The 24,466-nt window shown below is 36.6% G+C and overlaps 1 protein-coding gene across 1 annotated transcript in view; it reads left to right on the top strand.

Annotated features, from left to right (window-relative positions):
* The window catches only part of TSGA10 (testis specific 10), a 151,377-nt gene that overhangs the window by 62,829 nt on the left and 64,082 nt on the right, over positions 1-24,466 (top strand). The window contains 6 exon segments of the mRNA XM_030828593.1: positions 6,391-6,506; positions 8,973-9,127; positions 14,703-14,758; positions 15,894-16,062; positions 18,750-18,860; positions 22,629-22,814. Coding sequence (XP_030684453.1) covers positions 6,391-6,506; positions 8,973-9,127; positions 14,703-14,758; positions 15,894-16,062; positions 18,750-18,860; positions 22,629-22,814 — 793 coding nt within the window.

The following is a 24,466-nucleotide window of genomic DNA, read 5'->3' as shown; positions in this document are numbered from 1 at the left end:
GTCTGGCACTGTCGCCCAGGCTGGAGTGCAGTGGCACGATCTTGGCTTACTGCAAGCTCCGCCTCCCAGGTTCACGCCATTCTCCTGCCTCAGTCTCCTGAGTAGCTGGGACTACAGGTACCCGCCACCATGCCTGGCTAATTTTTTGTATTTTTAGTAGAGACGGGGTTTTACTGTATTAGCCAGATGGTCTCAATCTCCTGACCTCGTGATTCGCCCACCTCAGCCTCCCCAAGTGCTGGGATTACAGGCATGAGCCACTGTGCCCGGCACCCCTCCCCCCTTGTTTTTAGACACAGGGTCTTGCTACGTTGTCCAGGGTGGTCTTAAACATCTAGTCTCAGTTTTTTGGTAGATTTTATAGGATTTCCTATGGAGATTATCATGTCACCTGTGAATAAAGAGTTTTGCTTCTTTTCTAATCTTAATGCCTTGTGTTTCTTTTTCTTGCCTTATTTACTTGATAGAAACTCTGGTACAGTGTTGAACAGAAGAATGAGAACAGTCATCCTTGTTTTATTCCTGATTTTGGAAGGAAAGCAATTCAGCCTTTCATCTTTGTAATGTCAGCTATAAGCTTTTCGTAGATGCCTATTATGAGACTGGAAAAGGTGTCTTCTATTTGTAACTTGCTGAGTGTTCTTATTAAGAATGGATATTGGATTTTGTAAAATGCTTATTCTGCGTCTGTTGATATGATCATAATTTTTTCTTTATCAGTCTGTTAATATGATGAGTTATTGATTAATTTTTAATTTTCAAATTGTAAACTAACCTGGCATTCCTGGGTAAACCTCACTTGGTCATAGTAGATTCAGATTTTGTTGGATTTGATTACGAGGATTGGTTAAAACTTTCAACATATATGTTTATGCTTTCTCCAAAAGCATTGTAATTTTACATTTTATGGTTAGGTTTTTTGTGTATGGTGTCATGTAGTGGTCAGAGTTCTTGTTTTTCCACACAAGAATACAATTGGGTTTTTTGGTTTGTTTTTGTTCATTTTATTTTACTTTTCAACTTTTAAGTTGAGGGGTACATGTATAGGTTTGTTATGTAGGTAAACCCCTGTCATGGGTGTTTGTTGTACAGAATATTTCATCACTCAGGGCAATGCAGTTGTTTTAGCATCAATTGTTTCCTTTCCTCATTGGATTGCTTTGGTGTATTTATTGAAAATCGATTGACCATATATCCGTGGTCTATTTCTGTGCTCTGTATTCTGCTTTATTAGTCTGTTGATCCGTAGACTAATGCCATACCATCTTGAATACTGTAGTAAGTCTCAAAGTCAGTTTTAGTCCTCTAAATTTATTTCTTGTTTTCTATTTGTTTATCCTTCTACTGAAATTTCTTCAATTTGTTGTCAGTGTGCTAATTCATTTATCAAGTGTATCCATTCTACTATTTACACCATGTATTTTTTTAACTCCATCTACTACATTTCTCATAACTGTTATTTGTACCTTTTCCTTGTCTTTTTTCATATTGACAATATCTAGCAGTGTCTTTTATTTAGTTTTTTAAATTTTTCTAGAACCTCCAGAAAAACTACTGTTTTTTTGTTTTTTTTTTTTAAAGACAAGATCGCCCTCCCTTGCCCAGGCTGGAGTATAGTGGCACAATCACAGCTCACTGCAGCCTTGACCTCTCTGGCACAAGTGATTCTCTTGCCTCAGCCTCCCAAGTAGCTGGGACCACAGACATGTGCCACCGTGCCTGACTAATTTTTTAAAAAGTTTTTATAGAGACGGGGTCTTCCTTCCTATGTTGCCCAGGCTGGTCTTGATCTCCCAGCCTCAAGTGATCCTCCCACATTGGCCTCCCAAAGTGCTGGGACTACAAGCATGAGCCATCATGCCTGGCTTCTCCTTTCTTTTAATTTTTTTTGGGCTAATTAATTTTTTGATTCATTTTTAAAATTAATTAATTAATTAATTTTGAGACGGAGTCTCTGTCACCCGGGCTGGAGTGCAGTGGTGTGATCTCAGCTCACTGCAACCTCCGCCTCCTGGGTTCAAGCAATTCTCCTGCTTCAGCCTCCTGAGTAGCTAGGATTGCAGGTGTGCGCCACCGTGCCCGGCTAATTTTTGTATTTTTAGTAGAGACTGGGGGTTTCACCATGTTGGTCAGGCTGGTCTTGAACTCCTGACCTCTTGATCTGCCCACCTTGGCCTCCCAAAGTGCTAGGATTACAGGCATGAGCCACCGCTCCTGGCCTGGATGCATTTATTCTAATATAGCAGCTTCTGCTTGATTTTGTAATCAGTGTGTTTTGTTTTGTTTCGTTTTTAAATGAGTGGCCTTCTCAAATGTCTTATAATTTTGGACCTGGAACACATTTTCCCATGGAGATATAAGTTATTGTGTAAAACAATGCTTTTGGGTGACTAACAATGTCAGCCTCTTTGAGTTCATGGTATGGGGAGATGGGAGAGACGCTGACGCCATAAAACCACTATCACTTTCTGCCTCATATACACCTGCTTTGTTAATTTTTCACCCTTTGCTCCCCTTGATGAAGAGACATCAGGAGGCTCTGTTAGTCTATTCTTGTGTTGCTGTAAAGAAATACCTGAGTGTGGGTAATTTTAAAAGAAAAGAGATATATTTTAGCTCATGGTTCTGCAGGCTGTACAGGAAGCATGGTGCTGGCATTTGCTTTTGGTGAGGGCCCAAGACAGCTTACCATCTTGGAAAGCAAAGGGGGAGCCAGTGTATCACATGACAAGGGCGGGGGCAAGAGAAAAGGGGAGGTCTCAGACTTCTTTGAACAGCCAGATCTCATGTGAACTAACTAGCGAGATATCACTTATCACCAAGGGGATAGTGTTAAACCATTCGTGAAGGACCTGCTCCCATGATCCAATCATCTCTCCCCAGGCCCCACTTCCAACATTGGGAATCACATTTCAACATGAGATTTGGAGGGGACAAACATCCAAACTGTATCAGATGCATTCCTTAACAGCCTTGGCTGCATATGAGAATCAAATGGAGAGCTTTAAAAAACAATAGTGATGTTGATTCTTATTCCCAGAGATTTTAATTTAATTGGCATAATTGTGCAGCCTAAATCTAGGACTTTTTTTGTTTTACTGCTTTAAAATAATTTCGTAATTTGTAGGAAGTTGCAAAAATATACAGAGAAGTTGATGTATACCTGTCACCCACTTTCCCACAATGATTACATTTTATATCATTGTAGTACAATATCAGAGCCAGAAAATTGACATTGGTACAATGTGTGTGCATAGTTCTGTCATTTTATCACATATCTAGTTTCATGTAACTACTGCCACATTCAAGACACGGAAAGTCTATTACTGCAAAAATATCCCTCATGCTACTCCTTTACAGTCACATCTCCTCTTCCCCCACCACGATCCCTAATATCTGACACTAATCTGTTTTCCAACTCTGTAATTTTGTCATTTCAAGAATGTTATAGAAAGAGTCATACAGACATGATTTTCAAGATTCACTTGAAAACTCAGAATAAAGCCATTGAGACCCAGCCAAGTATTAAATTTTGCTACTTTTTAATATTGCTGAGTAACATTCCATAGTATGAATGTACCATAATTTGTTCAGCTATTCACCTGGTGAGGGACATTTTGATTGTTTCCAGGTTTTGGCTGTGAAAAATAAGGTAGACCATATGCATTTAATACAATTATTGGTAGGGCTCAATTCTCCATGTTATTTTTTGGGAGTGTTTTTCGTTTGTTTCTTTCCTGTGTTTCTCATGTCTCTGTTTTTGTTTTCCTGCCTTTTCATGGATTACTTGACATTTTTTAGAATCCCATTTTTGATATCTGTAGTATTTTTGAGTGTCTATAGATTTTTCAGTGGTTGCTCTGTGAATTGTATTTATTTATCATGATCCACTGGTGTCACATTTAATCAGTTTGAATAAAGTATAGAAATCTTGCCTCCTTTTAAGCCCTTTCGTCTTCCCCCATTTATAATTGTCTTAATAGATACAGATTAATACCTCTTCAGTCTTGGATTTCATCTTTTATTAGGTATTATTTTGTTGAATATTGTCTTTATTCTTCCCTACTGGGATTTTGACTTCGTAAATATTGGACCTTCTTATTCTGTCTTTTATGTCTGTTAACCTCTATTTTATATTTTTTCATTGTTTTATTTGTGCTCTAATATAGGACCTCTGATCTGTTTTTTTTCCCCAGTTAACCAGTTATCTCTTTGGCAGTGTCCATTCTGTATTTTTAACTCGTCCACTGAGTTTTGTAATCTTTAAAATTTTGATATTAGTTTGATTTTGTGAAGTTCTATTTGGTTCTTTTCCAAATTTGTTTTTTTTTCTGTCTCTATATTTTTTATTTTATTTTATTTTATTATTATACTTTAGGTTTTAGGGTACATGTGCACAATGTGCAGGTTTGTTACATATGTATCCATGTGCCATGTTGGTTTGCTGCACCCATTAACTCGTCATTTAGCATTAGGTATATCTCCTAATGCTGTCCCTCCCCCCTCCCCCCACCCCACAACAGTCCCCGGAGTGTGATGTTCCCCTTCCTGTGTCCGTGAGTTCTCATTGTTCAATTCCCACCTATGAGTGAGAACATGCGGTGTTTGGCTTTTTGTCCTTGCGATAGTTTACCGAGAATGATGGTTTCCAGTTTCATCCATGTCCCTACAAAGGACATGAACTCATCATTTTTTATGGCTGTATAGTATTCCATGGTGTATATGTGCCACATTTTCTTAATCCAGTCTATTGTTGTTGGACATTTGGGTTGGTTCCAAGTCTTTGCTATTGTGAATAGTGCCACAATAAACATACGTGTGCATGTGTCTTTATAGCAGCATGATTTATAGTCCTTTGGATATATACCCAGTAATGGGATGGCTGGGTCAAATGGTATTTCTAGTTCTAGTTCCCTGAGGAATCGCCACACTGACTTCCACAATGGTTGAGCTAGTTTACAGTCCCACCAACAGTGTAAAAGTGTTCCTATTTCTCCACATCCTCTCCAGCACCTGTTGTTTCCTGACTTTTTAATGATGGCCATCCTAACTGGTGTGAGATGGTATCTCATTGTGGTTTTGATTTGCATTTCTCTGATGGCCAGGGATGATGAGCATTTTTTCATGTGTTTTTTGGCTGCATAAATGTTTTCTTTTGAGAAATGTCTGTTCATGTCCTTCGTCCACTTTTTGATGGGGTTGTTTGTTTTTTTCTTGTAAATTTGTTTGAGTTCATTGTAGATTCTGGATATTAGCCCTTTGTCAAATGAGTAGGTTGCGAACATTTTCTCCCATTTTGTAGGTTGCCTGTTCACTCTGATGGTAGTTTCTTTTGCTGTGCAGAAGCTCTTTAGTTTAATTAGATCCCATTTGTCAATTTTGGCTTTTGTTGCCATTGCTTTTGGTGTTTTAGACAGAAAGTCCTTGCCCATGCCTATGTCCTGAATGGTATTACCTAGGTTTTCTTCTAGGGTTTTTATGGTTTTAGGTCTGTCATATAAGTCTTTAATCCATCTTGAATTAATTTTTGTATAAGGTGTAAGGAAGGGATCCAAATTTGTTGATTTTTTTTCTTTATATATACTATTAATTATTTTATGTGTTTGTATTTAAATACATGTATTTCTAAGTTTCTATTTGATAGTGCTGTAGTCTGAAGTTCTTAGGGATCTAATTTAGTTTGTGTGTCTTTTGACTCCCACTAAGGTTGGATTGTTTCTTGATGTATTTTTCAATTTTGAATTATGAGATCATTTTCCATAGGCCTTTGTCTGGGTTAGTTCTGTGCTTGGGTTGAGAGCATGCCTCTAGAGTTTTGCGAGGGGTTCCTGATTATATGACCAATCGGGAACCAAATTTTATTTTGATATCTTGGATTGAGATTAAGACTCTTTGTTGTTATTATTTTCCTGAGCCTAGCAGCAATTGACAAGGTGTTTTTCTCTAGTTTGACCTTCTCACTAATGGTATATTTCTCCGTATTTACATGGGACATCTTAGTTCTATTTCTTGTGTTGCAGACATCTCTATGGCCTCATCTTGTTATCTGAATTAAAACATAAAACCCTAGGCTATTGAGACAGACAGACCCCAACCATAGCTAACATAATAGTTCCTAATCTGATTGCTCTGATTTGGCATTAGGGGACCTAGGGAAGGTATTATTACCAAAGTGCTAATAGTAGCTTATGCTGGAGTGGTGGATCAAAGATCCCTTCTTACCCTTTATTTTTTAAACTTCCTGGTTTTGTAATGAAAATATTAAAGCTGTATAAAAATATTAAGAGGAAATAAATATATTAGTGTCCTTAAAAGTTTTTAGATTTAAACACACTACAAGATGACAAAACAAAAATTTCAGAATTAGTTTTATTATTAAAATATTTGCAGACTTTTGTATGAAAACACAGAAAAAGATCTTTCTGATACTCAGCGACACCTTGCTAAGAAAAAATATGAGCTACAGCTTACTCAGGAGAAAATTATGTGCTTGGTTGAAAAAATTGGTGAGTTTTTTCTCCTAATATTACTTTTAGTTTTTCTTAAGTTTGGTAGCAAAGATATGTTTTCTTCTCTTCAGTATAACATAGATAAACTTGGAAACAAGCCCTTAACTAAGTTTATGAATAAAAAATAGTAGAAAAATTCATTTTTCTTTGACAGCAAATTTTTTTAGATTTAGCACCATAAGCGCTTAGTGGTAAGTTAAAATTTGTCAATGAAGTAATAGCTAAACTCAGCAGCAACAGTTTGTAAACTTATGATAACTTAAATTTGAATTTTTTGTGTAATATTGTAGCTTGTCCATAGCTGCCGTAATGAAGCAGTACATATATATTACTTTTGGTGGAAAGTGTACATATGTTTAGTTATGTCTGGCAAGAACTCACTTGTTACCAAGGGGATAGTGTTAGTTATGTCTATGATATTACTGGGGTTTATAGAGAAAGTTACTTTTTAAAAGTTTCTTATTTATGTTTCTTGTTAGTGATCAGTATGAAAATATGGTCATAACTTAATCTTATAGGGTAGAATTTTGGTCAGGGCTATAAAAGAGCCTATTTTAAAGCAGAGGAAATATTGTTAACACTTGCTATTATATAGTTCAAGAATGTCTGGTATAAACAACTAGGTAGGTGGAGATACTATTTATCAAACCAGGAAATATTAAAACAGAAATATAAAAGATAATATTGAAAGAGAACTCATATTTGGGTATTTTAAGTTCCAATAAAGATCTAAGGTAAGCAGTTGAATATTTAAGTTTGGGTCTCAGAAGAGAAAGATACGTATTTGGGACACATCAGCATATAAATGATATTTTAAAACTATGAAATTGGCTAGGGAAATATAGAGAATGAGGAGAAGAGGATCCAGGACTCAGTAAGAAGAAACCAAAGAAGTAGGAAGAAGACCCAGAAGTGAATGTTATTTTGGAAGACCAGAAAGCAAAGTGTTTTTAAAAGGGGAGGATATGATCAATTGTCAGACACTTTTCAGAAGTGAAATAAGTGAGGCTAAAGAAAAGTATTGACTGGATTTGGCACATTGGAAGATTTGGTAACACTAAAAAAAAAGTTTGAATGGAGTGTTGGATGTAGAAGATAGAGTGGGTTGAGGAATAAATGGGAAGTGAAGTCAGGACAGAAAAGAATAGAAGTCTGTCAAGAAGTTTGGCTATTAAAGGGTAACAAGAAAATAGGGTAATAGTTTGTTTGGGTTGTTAGGTTGATAATTTTTTTAATCTAGGAGATACTAGAGCTATTTTAGAGATGTATTGATTGTTTGATTGCCAGTGGGAATGAACTCAGATATCAGGACACACAAAACATGTGGGTTGTCTTAAAGGCAATACTGCCTGCAAAAAGAGACATGGTGTATTCTCCAGTACTATATAGATCAAGCTTTTGGCATACGACAATATGGTATTATCTCCCTTAGCACTGCTCCTAGATGGCCCTCACAGGTATTAACCTAGTAGGGATTAACCTAGAAGTCTGTCTAACAGAGCTTCCCTTAAAGCTCTAGACCGGTGGTTCTCAAACTTTCATCTGTGTCAGAATCACCCTGAGAGCTAATAAAGATCACTGGAGCCAGCCTCCTTGAAGTAGGCTAGGAGCAGGGCTTTTGTGTCTCTATCAGTTTCTGTAGGTAAATCTAATACCTACAGTAGGTAAACTACTCTAGACAAGTGGTTCTCAATCTTCATTATACATGAGAATCAGTGGGGAAAGGAGGAGTTTTTAAAACATAAATTGCTGTGCCCTCCCCCAGAATTTCTGATTCAGTAGGTCTGGAGTGGAGGCCTAAGAATGTACATTTCCCAGGTGATGCTGATGGTGCTGGTTGAGAAACCACAATTTGAAAACTATTCTTCTGTACCAATCATTCAGGCCTTCAACATTGACATTGGCTTGCAAGAGTTCTCACAAATTGAATCATACTTCCTGGGATGATTTTTTTTCCTAGGAATTTTTATAACACTACTTTAGAAATTTCAGAATATTAGAAGACATTTTACTTTTAAGATGACTTAATTGAATATTTTATTAAGATTTGTTACTTACCAGCTTTATATACAACAGTGATTCTAGGCTAGAGGGAGGGGAGGGGAAACTACAGGGGAGAAATGCCACAGATTGTTTTGATATTCCACTTACTTCATCCACCCACTCTGTCTTTTCCCATCATACATGTAAATCTACTTTGAGAACTTGCAATATAGAGCTTTCCTTCACTATTCTAATTCATTGGTATTTTTCCTTTGTGTTTATGCATCATTTAGAGTTTTGTGATTCACTGTAGTTTTTAATCAAAAAATTTTTAAATTTGGGATATAGTACTCATTGTTAGTAATTGAATATAATATACATTAGAAGTAAGGAGAACTTCAAAAAGTGTGATAATCTGCTTGAAATAGAGAAAAAGATTTTATTTTGATTAAAACAACACTTTTATGATTGCATATATAGATAATTTTACAAGGCAAAATATTGCACAGCGAGAAGAAATCAGCATTCTTGGTGGAACCCTCAATGATCTGGCTAAAGAAAAGGAATGCCTGCAAGCGTGTTTGGATAAAAAATCTGAGAATATTGCATCCCTTGGACAGAGTTTGGCAATGAAAGTATGTTCTGAGAACTGTGGTTTATAAGAAACGTTTAAATGAAATGTTAAATGTTAAACTATGGTTTAAAAGAACTAGAATCTGAATAAAATATTCAAATTTTCTCAAATTTTTTTCTTGAGAGTTGAAACTTCAAAATCTGACTTTGAAATATTTTAAGATAGTCTTAGGAAGCATGTGTACAAATCCAGTAGCTAATATTTTAAGATTATTTTTCTATCATGAATTAGTAATTGACATCAACTGACAAGAACGAATTCAGATATCAAAATATAAAGCATGACAATAAAGTAGTGAGACTGATTTCTTCTTAAAAGCATATTTTCAGGTAGTTACCCTTTGTAATTGTGTTTAGAACTAGGAGCACTTTTCTTTCTTTCTTTCTTTCTTTTTTTCAGACAGGAGTCTTGCTCCCTCACCCAGGCTGGAGTGCAGTGGCACGATCTCGGCTCACTGTAAGCTCCGCCTCCCGGGTTCAAGCAATTCTCCTGCCTCAGCCTCCGGAGTAGCTGGGACTACAGGTGCCCGCCACCACGCCTGGCTAATTTTTTGTATTTTTAGTAGAGGCAGGGTTTCACCATCTTAGCCAGGATGATCTCAATCTCCTGACCTCGTGATCTGCCCACCTCGGCCTCCCAAAGTGCTGGGATTACAGGCATGAGCCGCTGCACCCTGCCCTAGGAGCACATTTTTACATCATCCTCAGGCTTTGAGAATAGATCATGTAGGGCTGGTGAATAAAGCTGGATGATAACCTCTATCCCACATTTCTGTTGTTGTTGAAAAAGATGTTGCCGCGGCGTGCAGGCCGGGCGCCGTGGCTCACGCCTGTAATCCCAGCACTTTGGGAGGCCGAGGAGGGCGGATCACGAGGTCAGGAGTTCGAGACCAGCCTGGTCAACATAGTGAAACCCCATCTCTACTAAAAATACAAAAAATTAGCCGGGCGTGGTGGCGGGCACCTGTAATCACAGCTACTCAGGAGGCTGAGTCAGGAGAATTGCTTGAACCCCGGAGGCGGAGGTTGCAGTGAGCCAAGATCAGGCCCTTGCACTCCAGCCTGGGTGACAGTGCAAGACTCTGTCTCAAAAATAAATAAATAAAATAAATAAAAGGTGTTGCCAACAAGGCAGAGATACTGATATTATTTTCTAGCTTATAAACTGATTCTGAAAGCAATTCTTAGCTGTTTTCACAAGTATCTTAAGCAAAGGCTGCATCATTGGAATAAGGGCTTTCCCTGCTCTAGGGTAACTAATTCGTTAATTTATGTTTCCACCCATCCATTCATTCTTTCAACAAACACTTGTTGACATGTACCAGGTGTTATGTTAGAAACTGAGGGTGAGGTGGGGCATGGTGGCACACGCCTGTAGTCCCAGCTACTTGGGAGGCTGAGGCAGGAGTATCACTTGAGCCTGGGAGGTGGAGGTTGCAGTGAGCCTAGTTTGTGCCATCCTACTCCAGCCTGCATGACAGAGCAAGACTCTGTCTCAAAAAAAAAAAAAAAAAGGTGAATGGTCTGCCTTCTCAAAGCCTCTAGTGTAATAAGGAGAGAGATAAAGATACTGTTATGATAGAATATATTAAGTGCCATAATGACATATGCACAATGTGGTGTTGGAATTGGGCAAAAACACACCTGAGTCAGCCTGGGAATTGGGTTAAGGGAGGAGGAAGGTCTGGGAAAATCTTCCATTAAGTGATGGTGCCTGGACTACCCTGAAAAATGACTAGATAGTAGTCAGGAGAATATTTGAATGACTAGATAGTAGTCAGGAGAATGACTAGATAGTAGTCAGGAGAAGAAGACAATGAGAAAGGGTGATCCAGACAGGTTGAACAGCTTAAGTGAGAGTCCAGTGGCTTTCATGAGAGAATTTCATGAGATTTCCTGATAGTTTAGCATGGCCAGAGAACAGGTTGTAGAGAGAGATATGGGAGGGCAAAGAAAAGATGGAATAGGCATACAGTCCCTTCTCTGCTGTGATGCTCCTTGCAACCTTACAGTGTGTGTATGTGTGTGTGTATATGTGTGTGTATGTGTGTGTATATGTATGTATATAACCCGTCTCTTCATATATATCTCTATGGGATATAGATATAGATATATGAAGAGATGGGACAGTTAAGCAAAAAAATCGTAAAAGTACATGTGATGTTGAGTGTGAACTCTATCATCATGGATACAGAGGGTCACTGAAATAATGATAATGAAGTGTTACAATTAGGTCTTTATTTTATAACAAATATTCTGGCATTTGTAAATTCATATAAAAGATAGATTATAGGGAAATGAGAGTAGTGACAGGGACACTAGTTAAGAAAACAGTGTTGAGACCTATATTAGAATAGTAGGAGTATCAGTGAGAGAAATAGTCTCTTAAGGAAGTAAAATTGACAATGTGTGTTTTCTGACTTAAGAATCACATGGATAGTTCCTATGTATGAAGGAAGAAACAGGAACTAGAACAGGCTTAGAAAGGAAAGTTATTGACATGTTGAGTTTGAATTGTCTTTGGGATATGTAGGTCAAATATTGAAATATTCAAAGGCTCTTGGACTTTTAGGTTTGGAGGAAAATTTAATTAAATTTAATAGATTTGGGAATCATGAACATAACTGAGGTCATCAAAGGGCATGAGATGGTAAATACTTGTGGAAAAAGCTGACTCATTGTTTTGAAATTTTAGGTTTTTTAGGTGGAATTTTGCTTCTCATTATATTCAAAACATTTTTGAATATTTAAGCATGATTTCCTTTCAAAACACTAACATTTAGAAGCAAAATTCTTCACATCTTTCAAAATCTCATTTTCTTGTGCTATATCTAATATTTCACATTTCTTCCTTTCTGCGAACTGTATCAATGTTATATTTCCTTCACAAGCAATGTTGAGTTACAAGTCTACTTCAAAATCAAGAACTTTGTGTAAGATTTTATGAAAGTAAACACATCCATCCTCTGTAGGGAAAATAACTTGTAAGGTAGTGTTAGGCAATCAAAAGAGGAAATGTTCTCTACAATAAATAATATCTCAGAGCTGAACTAACAAAGGCCGCTCAGTGAAAACTAATACTGTTCATATAGAGATTACAGAAATAAATTAGCATGGAGAAGTCTACATTATAGTGAACAAAGTGATTTTTTTCTAGTATCTATGGTTTAAAAAGATGTTTTACTACTTGCTACCAATTACAGTTAGAAAACTCAACAGCAACTTCATAGATTTTTGGGTAAGAAAAGCCAGAATTATTTGAATAAGGTTATAGTTTGTTTATTTTTTCTAAATATACTTAGCACCATCCTGTCCAGACTGAATTTTGACAGTCAACATGAATCTACATCCCTAGTTGGACAACATATGAGGTTGAATAAGGAATATTAAATATTATTTTAAAAAGTTGTTAAACCTTGAAGTTGTACAAGGAATATGTCTTAGAACATACTGAGGTTGTACAAGGAATGATGGTACATTTGAGAAATGGCGGTATTAGGGTCATATTAAGAGAAAAATAGGCTAAGAGTATATGTTATTAGATTCAACCCAGAAATTTTGTTGCCCTGGATACTTTACAACGTTTCTAGAGAATTTTTTTTTTAAGATGCACTTATATTGATAAAGCGAAGCCCTTTTTAGGCTTATCAAACATATTTTAAGGTTAATCAAGAAGGGACTTTTTTCTTTTTTGAGACGGAGTCTCTATCGCCCAGGTTGGAGTGCAGTGACACAATCTCGGCCCACTGCAACCCTCGCCTCCCGAGTTCAAGCGACTCCCTGCCTCAGTCTCCTGAGTATCTGGGATTATAGGCACCCACCACTGCACCTGGCTAATTTTTGTATTTTCAGTAGAGATGGGGTTTCACCATGTTGGTCAGGCTGGTCTCAAACTCCTGACCTCGTGTTCCGCCTGCCTCACCCTCTCAAAGTGCTGGGGTTACAGGCATGAGCCACCGCACTCGGCCTCAAGTAAGGACTTTCAAAAGCACTAGTTCAACTAGCTTTTCAGAATTTGTTTAGAAATGTATTAAATTATATTTCAAAAATGTGTAAACATTCCATTTTATGGAGTATTTTGTCTTTTAGTTTTTCCTTCGTTGGCTTGTCCTTCTTGAAGGGGTTTAACCTTTTTTTTTATGTATATTTTAACAACACACCAGTATCTGTTACTGCCAGATGTGGAATCTGTACCATTCCATGAGAAAGCAGAATGGGAAACTGTAGCTAAAAATACCCTGGAGAAGAGCACATGAATAAGGGAAGATAGCACACACGCACACACACACACAAATGTGTGTAAAACTAACGCTAAAGAAATAGGAACGGCCGGGGGGCAGTGGCTTACGCCTGTAATCCCAGCACTTTGGGAGGCCGAGGCGGGTGGATCACTTGAAGTCAGGAGTTTGAGACCAGCCTGGCCAACATAGTGAAACCCCATCTCTACTAAGAATACAAAAAATTAGCTGGGCGTGGTGGCGCATGCCTGTAATCCCAACTACTCGGCAGGCTGAGGCAGGAGAATCGCTTGAACCTGGGAGGCGGAAGTTGCAGTGAGCCAAGATTGCTCCCTCGTACTACAGCCTGGGCATCAAGAGCAAAACTCCGTCTCAAAAAAAAAAAAAAAAAAAAAAAAAAGAAGAAGAAGAAAAGAAAGGAAAGAGGAACATAATTGGTTGGAAAATGTAGGTTTGGGTTTTTTAAAATCTTTTTACTTAGTTACTTAAGATTTGAAAATTCAAAGGGCAAGGTGAAATCCAGTTATTACTTAGTGAAATAACTTTCTTACTTTTTTAGGGCTAATGTTAGCTCTAAGCATCTGTTTATAGTTGGACTAGTTCAGGGTCAATGGAAGTTTTAAAAAGAGGTGTGGGAATGGTATTAAAGGCATTAAGATATTCAAACCCATTTCTACCTTGACTGACTCCACTACTTCTACTCCCTCACCACGCCTTTGAAAAAGGAAAATATAGTTTATTTTTCTTACCCTTGCTCTAGGCCTAAGGCTGACCTCCTTATTAGCTCACACCTAAATATCAGTAGCTTACTTCTATAAGTAATTGGATTGGAACAGCTTTTTGAAGATTTTGTTGCTGGCTAATATAAATAATATACTTAATCAAAATTATTCTTAAAAACTAAATTTAGGTATACATGATTGGCTTCTCTGGGTTTTATAACATAAAGAATGTGAGCAAGAGAACCAGTTCTAATCCCAGTATAAAATGCCAATACTCCAATGCCAAACCATTGGTTTGCCTCCAAAAACAGGTGGTTATAGGGTTCTTGTGTTGCTGGGTGACTGCACAAAATATCTTTTAACAAAGAATTTGATATACTGATCTCATATAATTACACCTAAGTATAGCCTTTACTTTAATGAACATAATCTATTTTTACCCAGTGCAAATATTCACATTGATATACTAGGCTTTAAAGTGTGGAAAAGAATAGGACATACATGTTTTTAAAACCAAATGGAAACCTAAAGGGAAAGGGAAATTCTCTTTTTGTTCATTCAATTTTAACAGAAGTAACAGCTTAAGATTTTTTTTATTTAATATATTATTTTTCAAGGAAAAGACCATTTCAAGCATGAAGAATATCATTGCTGATACGGAACAGGCATCAAGGTAAATCAGTCATTCAACAAATATTTGAGCACTTACTGGGGGGCCAAGTACCATGTTAGGTACAAAGATAGTAAGAAACAAGGGGCTCAGTGATACGTGTAAGGTGCTCTCTCATCAAAGGAGGCCTAAGTCTGTCTAGGGAACTAAAAGAGGGGATGGTGTTTGCCAAGTAAAATAAGGGGAAGGAAAGGGCATTTAAAATAGAAAGAATAGCAAAGAACCACAGATCATGTTCACAAGCCTCTTGACCTACAAGTGGGTGAGTGTTGTTGAAACCTAGAGTGTGAGGGGAGAAGTGAAGCGAGGAGGCTAAACAAGCAGGCAGAGGCTTGTGTTATAGACAAATGAGTATTGGTTATATCCTTTGGACAATAATTATTAAAGAATTCTGATGAGATTTTTGTGTTAGAAAGATACCTAAGCAGAAGAGGTGGTGATAAATTGGGGTCTAGGAGTTGTAGGACAGAAGGAGTGAAGTGCTTTTGTATGAAGGAGAGACACCAGGAAAATGCCAAGTTTCTGGCCAGGGACGAATACTGAACATGAAGAAAGTATGAGGAGAAAAAATGATTTTACCTCTGAATTTGAAGAACCTTTGGGACCTTATTGTAGACATGTCTAGTAAGCAGTTAAATGTAAGTCTGGGATATAACAGAGGGGCTAAAACTGGAGATAATTATTTTGGAGTCATTGGGTATAGAGGGGGTTGGGAACCACGGATATGAATAGAGTTTGTCTGAGAGAAGGGTTAGAGTGAGAATAATTGGGAGGCTAAGGCTTGAGCCCTGAAAAGCATTAATTTTTAAGCGGGCAGAGGAAGAGGAATCTGTAAAGGAGACTAAGCCGTAACAGAGGTAGGATGAAAGCCTTCCTAATACTTGATGTCAGAAGTTTTGAAATATTTGGCAAATCACTGACTATTATGTATACTTAGTATCCTTTTCATAGTGAAATGATGGCAACATTGAGAAACTCTAATGCACTGTCTTTGCAATATTTATTCCTATAAATTCAAACGTGTTTAAAATCTCTTCAGATGTTTTCATGCTAACTGTCCATCTTCTGTCTTGTGAGAATTTGTTGCTCTGTTTCAGTAAAATGTCTCTTCTTATGTACTCTTTGATTTGTGGAATAGACAGTCTGCCGAGGCCCTAATTATGTGTGAAGAAGACATTTCCAGAATATGTCGGCAATTGGATGAGACAAATGATGAGCTGGCCCAGATCACCAGGGAAAGAGATATCTTGGCTCATGACAAGGACAATCTCCAAGAACAGTTTGCTAAAGCTAAACAAGAAAACCAGGTACACTTGTTCCTAGAATCATTTTCTCCAAGAAAAAAAAAATGAATTTCTTGTGAGGAACAGCCCTCATTTCACTTTATAGAAGAGCTCAGACACTGGAACTAGCCTTTTTTTTAAAAAAAAAATGCAAAATAGGCCACATAATTTTTAAATGGAATTCTCAGACACAAAGGGTTAAATATTAAAGAAAAGAGAGAACAGGGCTATATTTGTATTAAACCTTAGTACTTCCTTGCTGAAGAATAAATATTTGAATAATCAACAAATGAGAATAAAAACCTTGAGAAACCTTAAAGAATAGGTTTTTTTTAAAAAATGGACTACATATTATTCTGTTTTAAGTACGAATGTATGGACTGTGCCTTGTTTTTTGGTCCTCTTTAGCACTGTGATTCTTTTTAGGAAAGTTCCTCTTATAATTACTCTTTCTCCCCAAGGCAATATATTTAAGTCTAATCTGCAGTTCTCTTTTCCAGTAACATTTATTTTAACTTGAACATTTAAAAATCCTATTTGGAAAATTTCTTCCCTCTCAAAATTTTTAAGACCAAATGGTCTTCCCCATTTTGATACCACTTTCAGTGTGTTTAGTTTGCATCCTGAAAGTCTGTAGTCTTTAACTGTTAAAGATTATTAATTTACTTAAAACAGCTATAAAGCTATAATACTTTGCTAATCATAAAAAATTATCTGAGATGTTAAAGTATTTTATTTAAAAGTTAATGAATAATGGGATCCTGGAACAGAAAAAGGACATTATGTAAAAAGGAAAGAAATCTGAATAAAGTGTGGACTTTAGATAATAATGTATCAATATTGGCTTATTAATTGTGACATATGTACCATACTAATGTAAAATGTTAACAATAGACGTCCCCTTTATACTGTCTTCACAACTTTTCTGTAAATCTAAAACTATTCTAAAAGTTTATTAAAAAAATTAATGAATGGCAATAAAAACCAAAAGATGGGAATTTGTAAGGTCTGCCTTTGTGTACTCTTTACAGCTAGAGCATACAGGCTAAAGGTGGATATATCTTATTTATGAAAACCTAGAAATTTAGTTTCTATTTTTTTGATTCGTTTAGAAATAGAAGCTTTTATAGAAAGTCTTTTTTCTAAACAAAAAGTTAAGAGTTTAGAAAAGCCCCCACGTTTTTAACACTCAGTTACTGTCACATTTGACATATTTTTTTTTATTGCTATTCAGTGCACTTAAAAATTTTAACACTATTTTTCTACACACTTTCTAATGTAGTGGGGTAAAATCACCTATCACTTTATATTGTACTTTTTTCAACATGAAGAAGCAGTAGAGTCGAGTAAGATTCACATGGGCTGAATCTCGCTCTCTGCGTGTGTGTGATCATATAAACCAACTTCTCTGAGTCTCTGTAGCATCTGTGAAAATGGTTAGTAAGTGAGACTATACCTGGAAAGCACTTACTGTACTGTCCAGTATATCACTCAATAAATATTTTATAGCTATTATTACCTTACTATAATATTGTAAGCATTTTCCTGCCTCGTTCAAACTTTGTAAACATTTTTTTATAATCAGAAGAAAACTGTTGTCATAACAATTTACATATGTTCAAAAGTAGTTTTTTCCTTCATTATGGTCATAGGCCCAAGGTAGAAGAGAGGTCTTTCTCTGTGGACCACAGGTTAAGAACCAGTATTGCAGAAGACTAGAAAGTGGAAACTTTAAAAAATTTTATCCTTGATACCACAATTTTTAACAAATTGGGATAAGGAGGTATTTTTGTGTTTTAGCACAGTTTTTTTCACTTAACATAGGCAAATATTTCCCTGTATTATTAAAAATCATTCCAAACATTTCTTATAGGTATGTAATATTCCATTATGTGGTTATGCCACTATGTAGGTATACTGTTATTTACTGCATGATTCACTTAATGTGAATAAATATTGTCACTGTAACAAATAATGCCTTAATGACAGCGTCTCATTAAATTTTATTAGATTTCATTTCAGACTGAATCACAGATTATGAGGTTTCTTTTTAATTATTTATTTATTTATTGTAGAGTTGGGTTCCCACTATGTTGTTCAGGTTGGTCTCAAACTCTTAGGCTCAAGCGATCCTCCCAAAGTGCCAGGATTACAGGAAAAACACCCAGCTGAGGTTTCTTTTTTAAATTAAAAAAATGTAAATAGACATTTTCAAATATAATGAATCCCCATGTGCCATCTCCCACCTTCAACAATAATCAACATTTTTGTCTTTCTTGTTTTTATGAGCATTAAAAAATTGTCTCTTGATACATCACCAGATACCTGATCACAGATTTGCTTTCTGCAAATCTACATTTACTCCAGTAGTATATGGAAATGCCCATTCTTTACCATAGCTGAATAGCTTTAAATCTTTATTAATTTGATAAGCAGAATAGTAATTCGTTGTTTTAATTAGCATATCTTCAGTTGCTAGTAAAGTTTAGTTTTTTCAGGTCTTACCTACTTATGCTTCCTTTTTTGAATTGCTTGTTTGGGTCATTTGCCCACTTGCTATTGGGCTCATGTGTTTTCTTTTTTTATATGAGTTTATGTATTAGGTAGGTTAATTTTATTTGTTCCAAGTGTTTAAAAATTTGTTTATGGTATTTTTGAGATATAGAAATTTTTTATTTTTCATAGTCAAATATACCTATCTTTTTTCATAGGCACTGTCCAAAAAATTGAATGACACTCATAATGAACTTAATGACATAAAACAGAAGGTTCAAGATACTAATTTGGAGGTTAACAAGCTGAAGAATATATTAAAGTCTGAAGTATGTATTTTTTTTCTTTTTGCTCATGATACTTAGTTTTCACTAGAGTTAATTTAGAATTGAGTATACTCAGAGCGACAGGTGAATCAAAGCTTTTTTGAATACATAGTATATTTTAGTTTTGACAATGGTGGGTTCACTACATATTTATAATGTTCAGAAAGATGCCTCGAGAATATGCCCCTTTTGTTTTGTGACTCTGCCACTCTAGACAAGCAGAATCTTCCTAACTGGATGATGGACAAAGGGCTAGAATCAATTTGACCTCGCTTATAATTAATTGAAAGTGGTGGGGTTTCCAGTTACAAACCTCTGACAAAAGAGGTTCCACCTGATTATGTAGCAGATCAGAACTGATTACCCTGTTATGGGGCCATCTATTTTTTTTTTAGGACCACAAGGCAGATGGTTCTCCTCACACTTCTCTGTTAGCAATCATTTGACCAGGCACATGTATGTGACATCAGATGACTCCAATAAGTGTGGTGCATGTGTGGCAACTCAGGAATAAACAGGCAGCTTTACTGAGGATTTTAGATTTGTCTATTAGGTAAAATATTATCTAAAATTGAGGGAGGATGTTCCCATTAATGGTTTGAGTGGTATGTAGGTAACACTATACCTATTGTAATAATCAATCCACCTACACTATTTTATCATTTCATATCAGTCTACAAACATATCTTGAACACTTATTTATGGTATGCATAGTACTGTTAAGGGCTTTGAGACAGAAGAGATTCTAAGGATTTCTAAATTGCAATCCTTGCTTTCAGGCAGCAAGCAGCCTGTGTAGGAAAAGCATGTGGTTTCCTACACTTCTTGATTTTAAGGTTCCAGCAATGTAATACCATAAATGAACAGAAGGCTTTTTATTTATGCAGGCTACTCAGCCTCTCTGATTCTTCCCATCTGTAATCGGGAAGAACACCCAAGTAAGTGAGATAATTTAAAACACCTAGCACAGTGAGCCATCTGAATCTATTCTACAATAGGTCAGAAATAAATAAACGAATATCCAGAGCCAACACTTTTTTTTTTTTTTGAGACAGGCTCACTGTATTGCCAGGCTGGAGTGCAGTGGTGCAATCATGGCTCCCTGCAGCCTTTGCCTCCCAGGTTCAAGCGATTCTCCTGCCTCCTGAGTAGCTGGGATTACAGGTGCATGCAACCATGCCCAGCTAATTTTTGTATTTTTAGTAGAGATGGGGGTTTCGCCATGTTAGCCAGTCTGGTCTCGAACTTCTGACCTGAAGTGATCCACCTGTTTCAGCCTCCCAAAGTGGTAGGATTACAGGCATGAGCCACTGCACCCAGCCCAGAACAACAGTTAACATAGTAAACTTTCAGCCAGTGTTAAACTCTTCCCTTTATCTCCCTAGTCTGTTAGTAACATTACCTGAAATTCCACCATTAAGGATTAGAACTTTTAGATTCTAGAATTATATTTTCAGACATCACACATCAAGCTTCTTAGGCTCAAGTGATCCTCCCACCTTGGCCTTCCAAAGTGCTGGGGATTTTAGCATCCTAGTATGAATTTGTTTATGAGATTGCATAACACTGGATGGATGCAGGCCTGCCTGGAGAGAATGAACTACGGATCCATGTTGATAGGGATAGACCATCAAGTAGTGTGGAGTACTTCATTCATTCACTCATTCATGCAGTGTGCTAGGTGCTGGAGTGCCAGAGATGAAAAACGGAGAGGAAACAGAATGACTGCCAGGCAGTGGGAACAACATGAGCAAAGGTGTAGGGGAAAAAGTAGGTCCTGTAGGTAGAGTAGCGTGTACAAGTGGATGATAAAGGAGAGGTAAGAAAGACCTTCTTTGAACCCTATTTTCAGAAGCTTTTGTTAGAACTAAAACATAAAAGTTATTTAAGGGTTGCCTTTTAGGAAGTTTATTTTGGAAATGTCAAGAATAAACCAGAAGGGTAACAAAATCAGAAGTGGAGAGAGCAGTTAGAAGAGGTTGTAACCATAATTTAGGCAAGAAATGCAAAGGATTCCAGCTGAGGCCTATGAAGTGCTGCAGTGAGACTTGTGGGTGGCCAGAGGGAGCTGTGGATACACGGGAGGCACCATATAGAAGTGAAGAGATCCTGAAAGCAGGAAATAGAGAATACCAAAGAACAGTTTCATTTTCTTTATAGTGTTGCCTCTCAGGCTCAACACTGCTCTTGCCTCTATGGGAGGATATGAAAAAGGGTAAAATATGCTTTCTGCTTGCTAAGAAGGAGGGAGCACTGGGTGGTTGGAGGACAGGAGAGACATTCTATGGAATCCCTTTTCACTTTGAATAATGTACTACCTGGTCACAGAACTAAATTTAATATCAAAATGGTTCCTGTTTTAGAGAAATACAAGGTGTTATTAGGGAGGCTTTACGTCCACACCTAACAACAAAGCTGTAAGGCAGTTTTAAGTGAATGACATAGACAGTAAGTAATGCACAAAGTTAAAGAGGGTAAAGATCGATGTGAATACAATTCGTTTAAGTATATTGTACGAGCACCCTCCAAGTACATACTCTGTACACAACTATGATTGTTAGTACAATCATGGAAAACACATACCAGGTTCTTGCTGACATATTTGGAGTATCTGAATCTTGAAAGCCAATAGGTAGTTTAGTATATTGTTGACTAACACAGACTTGGCAAAGATCTTTCATATTAGAGGCCACAAGGTGGCAATATTAGCTGAATTTCCACCAGTAATCATAATCGAGAGATGGCTTATCTGATTTGAAAGGAGTATTAGACATTATTTATTGCAATTTGGTCATTTTATTTAGCCCAGGGTTTCTGATAGGGACGTGCACTATTTATTAACAGGAGAGAAAGAAATCTAGTGCCTTTTGAAAAATTACCAAAATTACAACTAATTTTTTAGAATGAATTCACCAAACCATAATAAAATGTTTTTAAAAATAGCCTAATAATGATTACTTGGTCTATTATATTGTTTGTGGAGCTGAATTTTTTTCCCTCCTTATTTCCCTACTAGAAATCAGACCCTACTTCAGTTACTCTGCTCATGATAGAATTTTGAAAGTTTAAAAAATCTGGTTCTTATTGTATGCTCAATTTATACATGAATGCATATTTACGACTAGTGTTTATTGGCATAGGTTTGATAGTTTACTTCTGAGCAATTTCAGGAAAGTTACTAGACTGTCAGGGAAAGTTACTAGACTAGCAGGTAAAAGATACTCATAGAACAGTTCATGATCAAGGTAATTAAGGCTGGGGCTATGAATAAAAGGCAGGCACCAGACAGGAAATTATCAGAAGTTGACACTTAAAATATGCAAGTACTCAGAAGCTCTGTAGCCAGCACAACCCAGTAAATTGGTCAGGAACAAGGGAATACACCAGTACAAAAGGTCAGAGGCTCAGAATCTAGACCAGCAAGTAGTCAGTAAGCAGACATATGGGAAAAGCAGGCTGTGGAGGACTTCGAACAAAAGGAAATATAAGAACAAATTCATTCAGGTCTTGAAGAAAAGAGTAATTTACCTAAATTTACTATTTACTGGTGTTCACTGAGTGTTACTCAGGAGCCAGGGCAGATCCTGATTGCACTGTCTTTGTTAATTACAGGATGACCTGTTTTCTAAACTAAGAGTATAGATACATTTCCTCAGGGTTCTATTATAAATGCTTCTCATGGCAAGTGAATTCCCAATGACTTGGATAATAATGTTTAATTTTTATCATATGTTGAACATTTTAAAGTAATAGCTAAAGTTTGCTTTTCAGGAATCTGAGAACCGGCAAATGATGGAACAACTTCGAAAAGCCAATGAAGATGCTGAAAACTGGGAAAATAAAGCCCATCAATCAGAGGCAGATAACAATACCCTCAAACTGGAACTTATCACTGCCGAGGCAGAGGGTAACAGATTAAAAGAAAAAGTAGATTCCCTCAACAGAGAGGTTGAGCAAGTAAGTTTGGAAAAATATGCTTATAACACATCCTGCATCATATTTAAAAGAGTTTTGTTTGGCCTTCCATAAATTAAATGTATGAACAAACACTTAAATTACTTAAATATACTGTGAATTGTAGCATGCTAACCATTCTCCTTATACTTCGATTCTTCTACAATCTCTTATCGACCCTACATCTAGAACAATCATTAGCATTTGTTAAAATTAGAAACTATTTCAAACATACAAAAAAAGTGCAAAAGTAACAAAACAGGTAAACATATCCCCAGCTCCCACATGTAAGGATACTAACATTTTGCCATATTTGCTTCAAATGTCTCCTTGTTTAAGGAAATAAAACATTACAGATGAAACTTATCTCATCCTTTTCCCTCCTACCTCCCTAATTGCTGGTGTGCATAACTTTCCTGTCAGTGTGTCTAACTCCTTTGCATATGTTTATACTTTTTCTACAAGCTTACACCCACAAATAATGTATAATGTTGTTCGGTATGCTTTGGGTTTTATTTAAGTGATAACAAACATAGTTGGAGATATTCACTTGCAACTTGCCCTCTTTGCTCAATATTATAATTTTGACACATCTATCTTGATATATATAGTGTACTGCTTTACTCAAACAGTTGCATATATTCATTGTATAAATATTTCCTTCTTTAAATTCATTCCCATATTGAAGGAAAGGTAATTTTTTTTCACTTTTTTCTGTGATAAAACTCTGCAACAAACCTTTTACATTTCCCTTTGACTACATGTTTCCCTATATTTATGCCTGGAAGTGCATTTTAAAAAGCTATATGCCTGGAATAGATCCAAGATATGTGCAATTTCAACTCTTCTAAGTTTTTGTCAAATTGTTCTCTAAAGTGTCATTCTGCCATTAGAAATCATGAGTTATTTTCTCAAATATGAATCCTCGATATTGTCAGACAATTTTTTCCATGCTTTTTGTCTTGTGCTTCCTTGATTACAAGTGAAGTCGAGGACCTTTTCATGTTTCTTAGCCATTTAGGATTCTTCCTCTATGAACGCTTTCTTGAATTTCTCTGGAATGAAATTTTTGTAAACTTTGGCCATTTTTCTATTGCATAGCTTATCTTTTTCATACTGATTTTTTTTTTTTTTTGAGTTGGAGTCTCGCTCTGTCACCAGGCTGGAGTGCAGTGGCATGATCTTGGCTCACTGCAACCTCCGCCTCCCAGGTTCAAGTGATTCTTCTGCCTCAACCTCCCAAGTGGCTGGGACTACAGGTGCGCACCACCCTGCCCAGCTAGTTTTTTTTTGTATTTAGTAGAGATGGAATTTCACCATGTTGGCCAGGCTGGTCTTGATCTCTTGACCTCGTGATCCACCCACCTTAGCCTCCCAAAGTGCTGGGATCACAGGTGTGAGCCACCACGCCCTGCCTTCATATTGATTTTTAACGGAATTCTCTATATATTCTTGATAATAATCCTTTTAAAGATATTACAATTATCTTGTCCTTGTCTGTGGCTTGTCTTTTCACCTTCCTTGCAATATAAACAGACATGTTCAGTTCTGATATACTCATAATTATTATCAATATTTTCCTATATAGTTTATACTTTTATGTCTTCTTTAAGAAATCCTATATAATCCCAAGGCCAGAGAGATATTTTCCTATA

This window comes from Nomascus leucogenys, chromosome 14 (genome assembly GCF_006542625.1).
Source record: "Nomascus leucogenys isolate Asia chromosome 14, Asia_NLE_v1, whole genome shotgun sequence".
Classification (NCBI taxonomy): Eukaryota; Metazoa; Chordata; class Mammalia; order Primates; family Hylobatidae; genus Nomascus; species Nomascus leucogenys.
The sequence above is the reverse complement of the archived record's forward strand: the minus strand, read 5'-3'. Positions and strand labels throughout refer to the sequence as shown.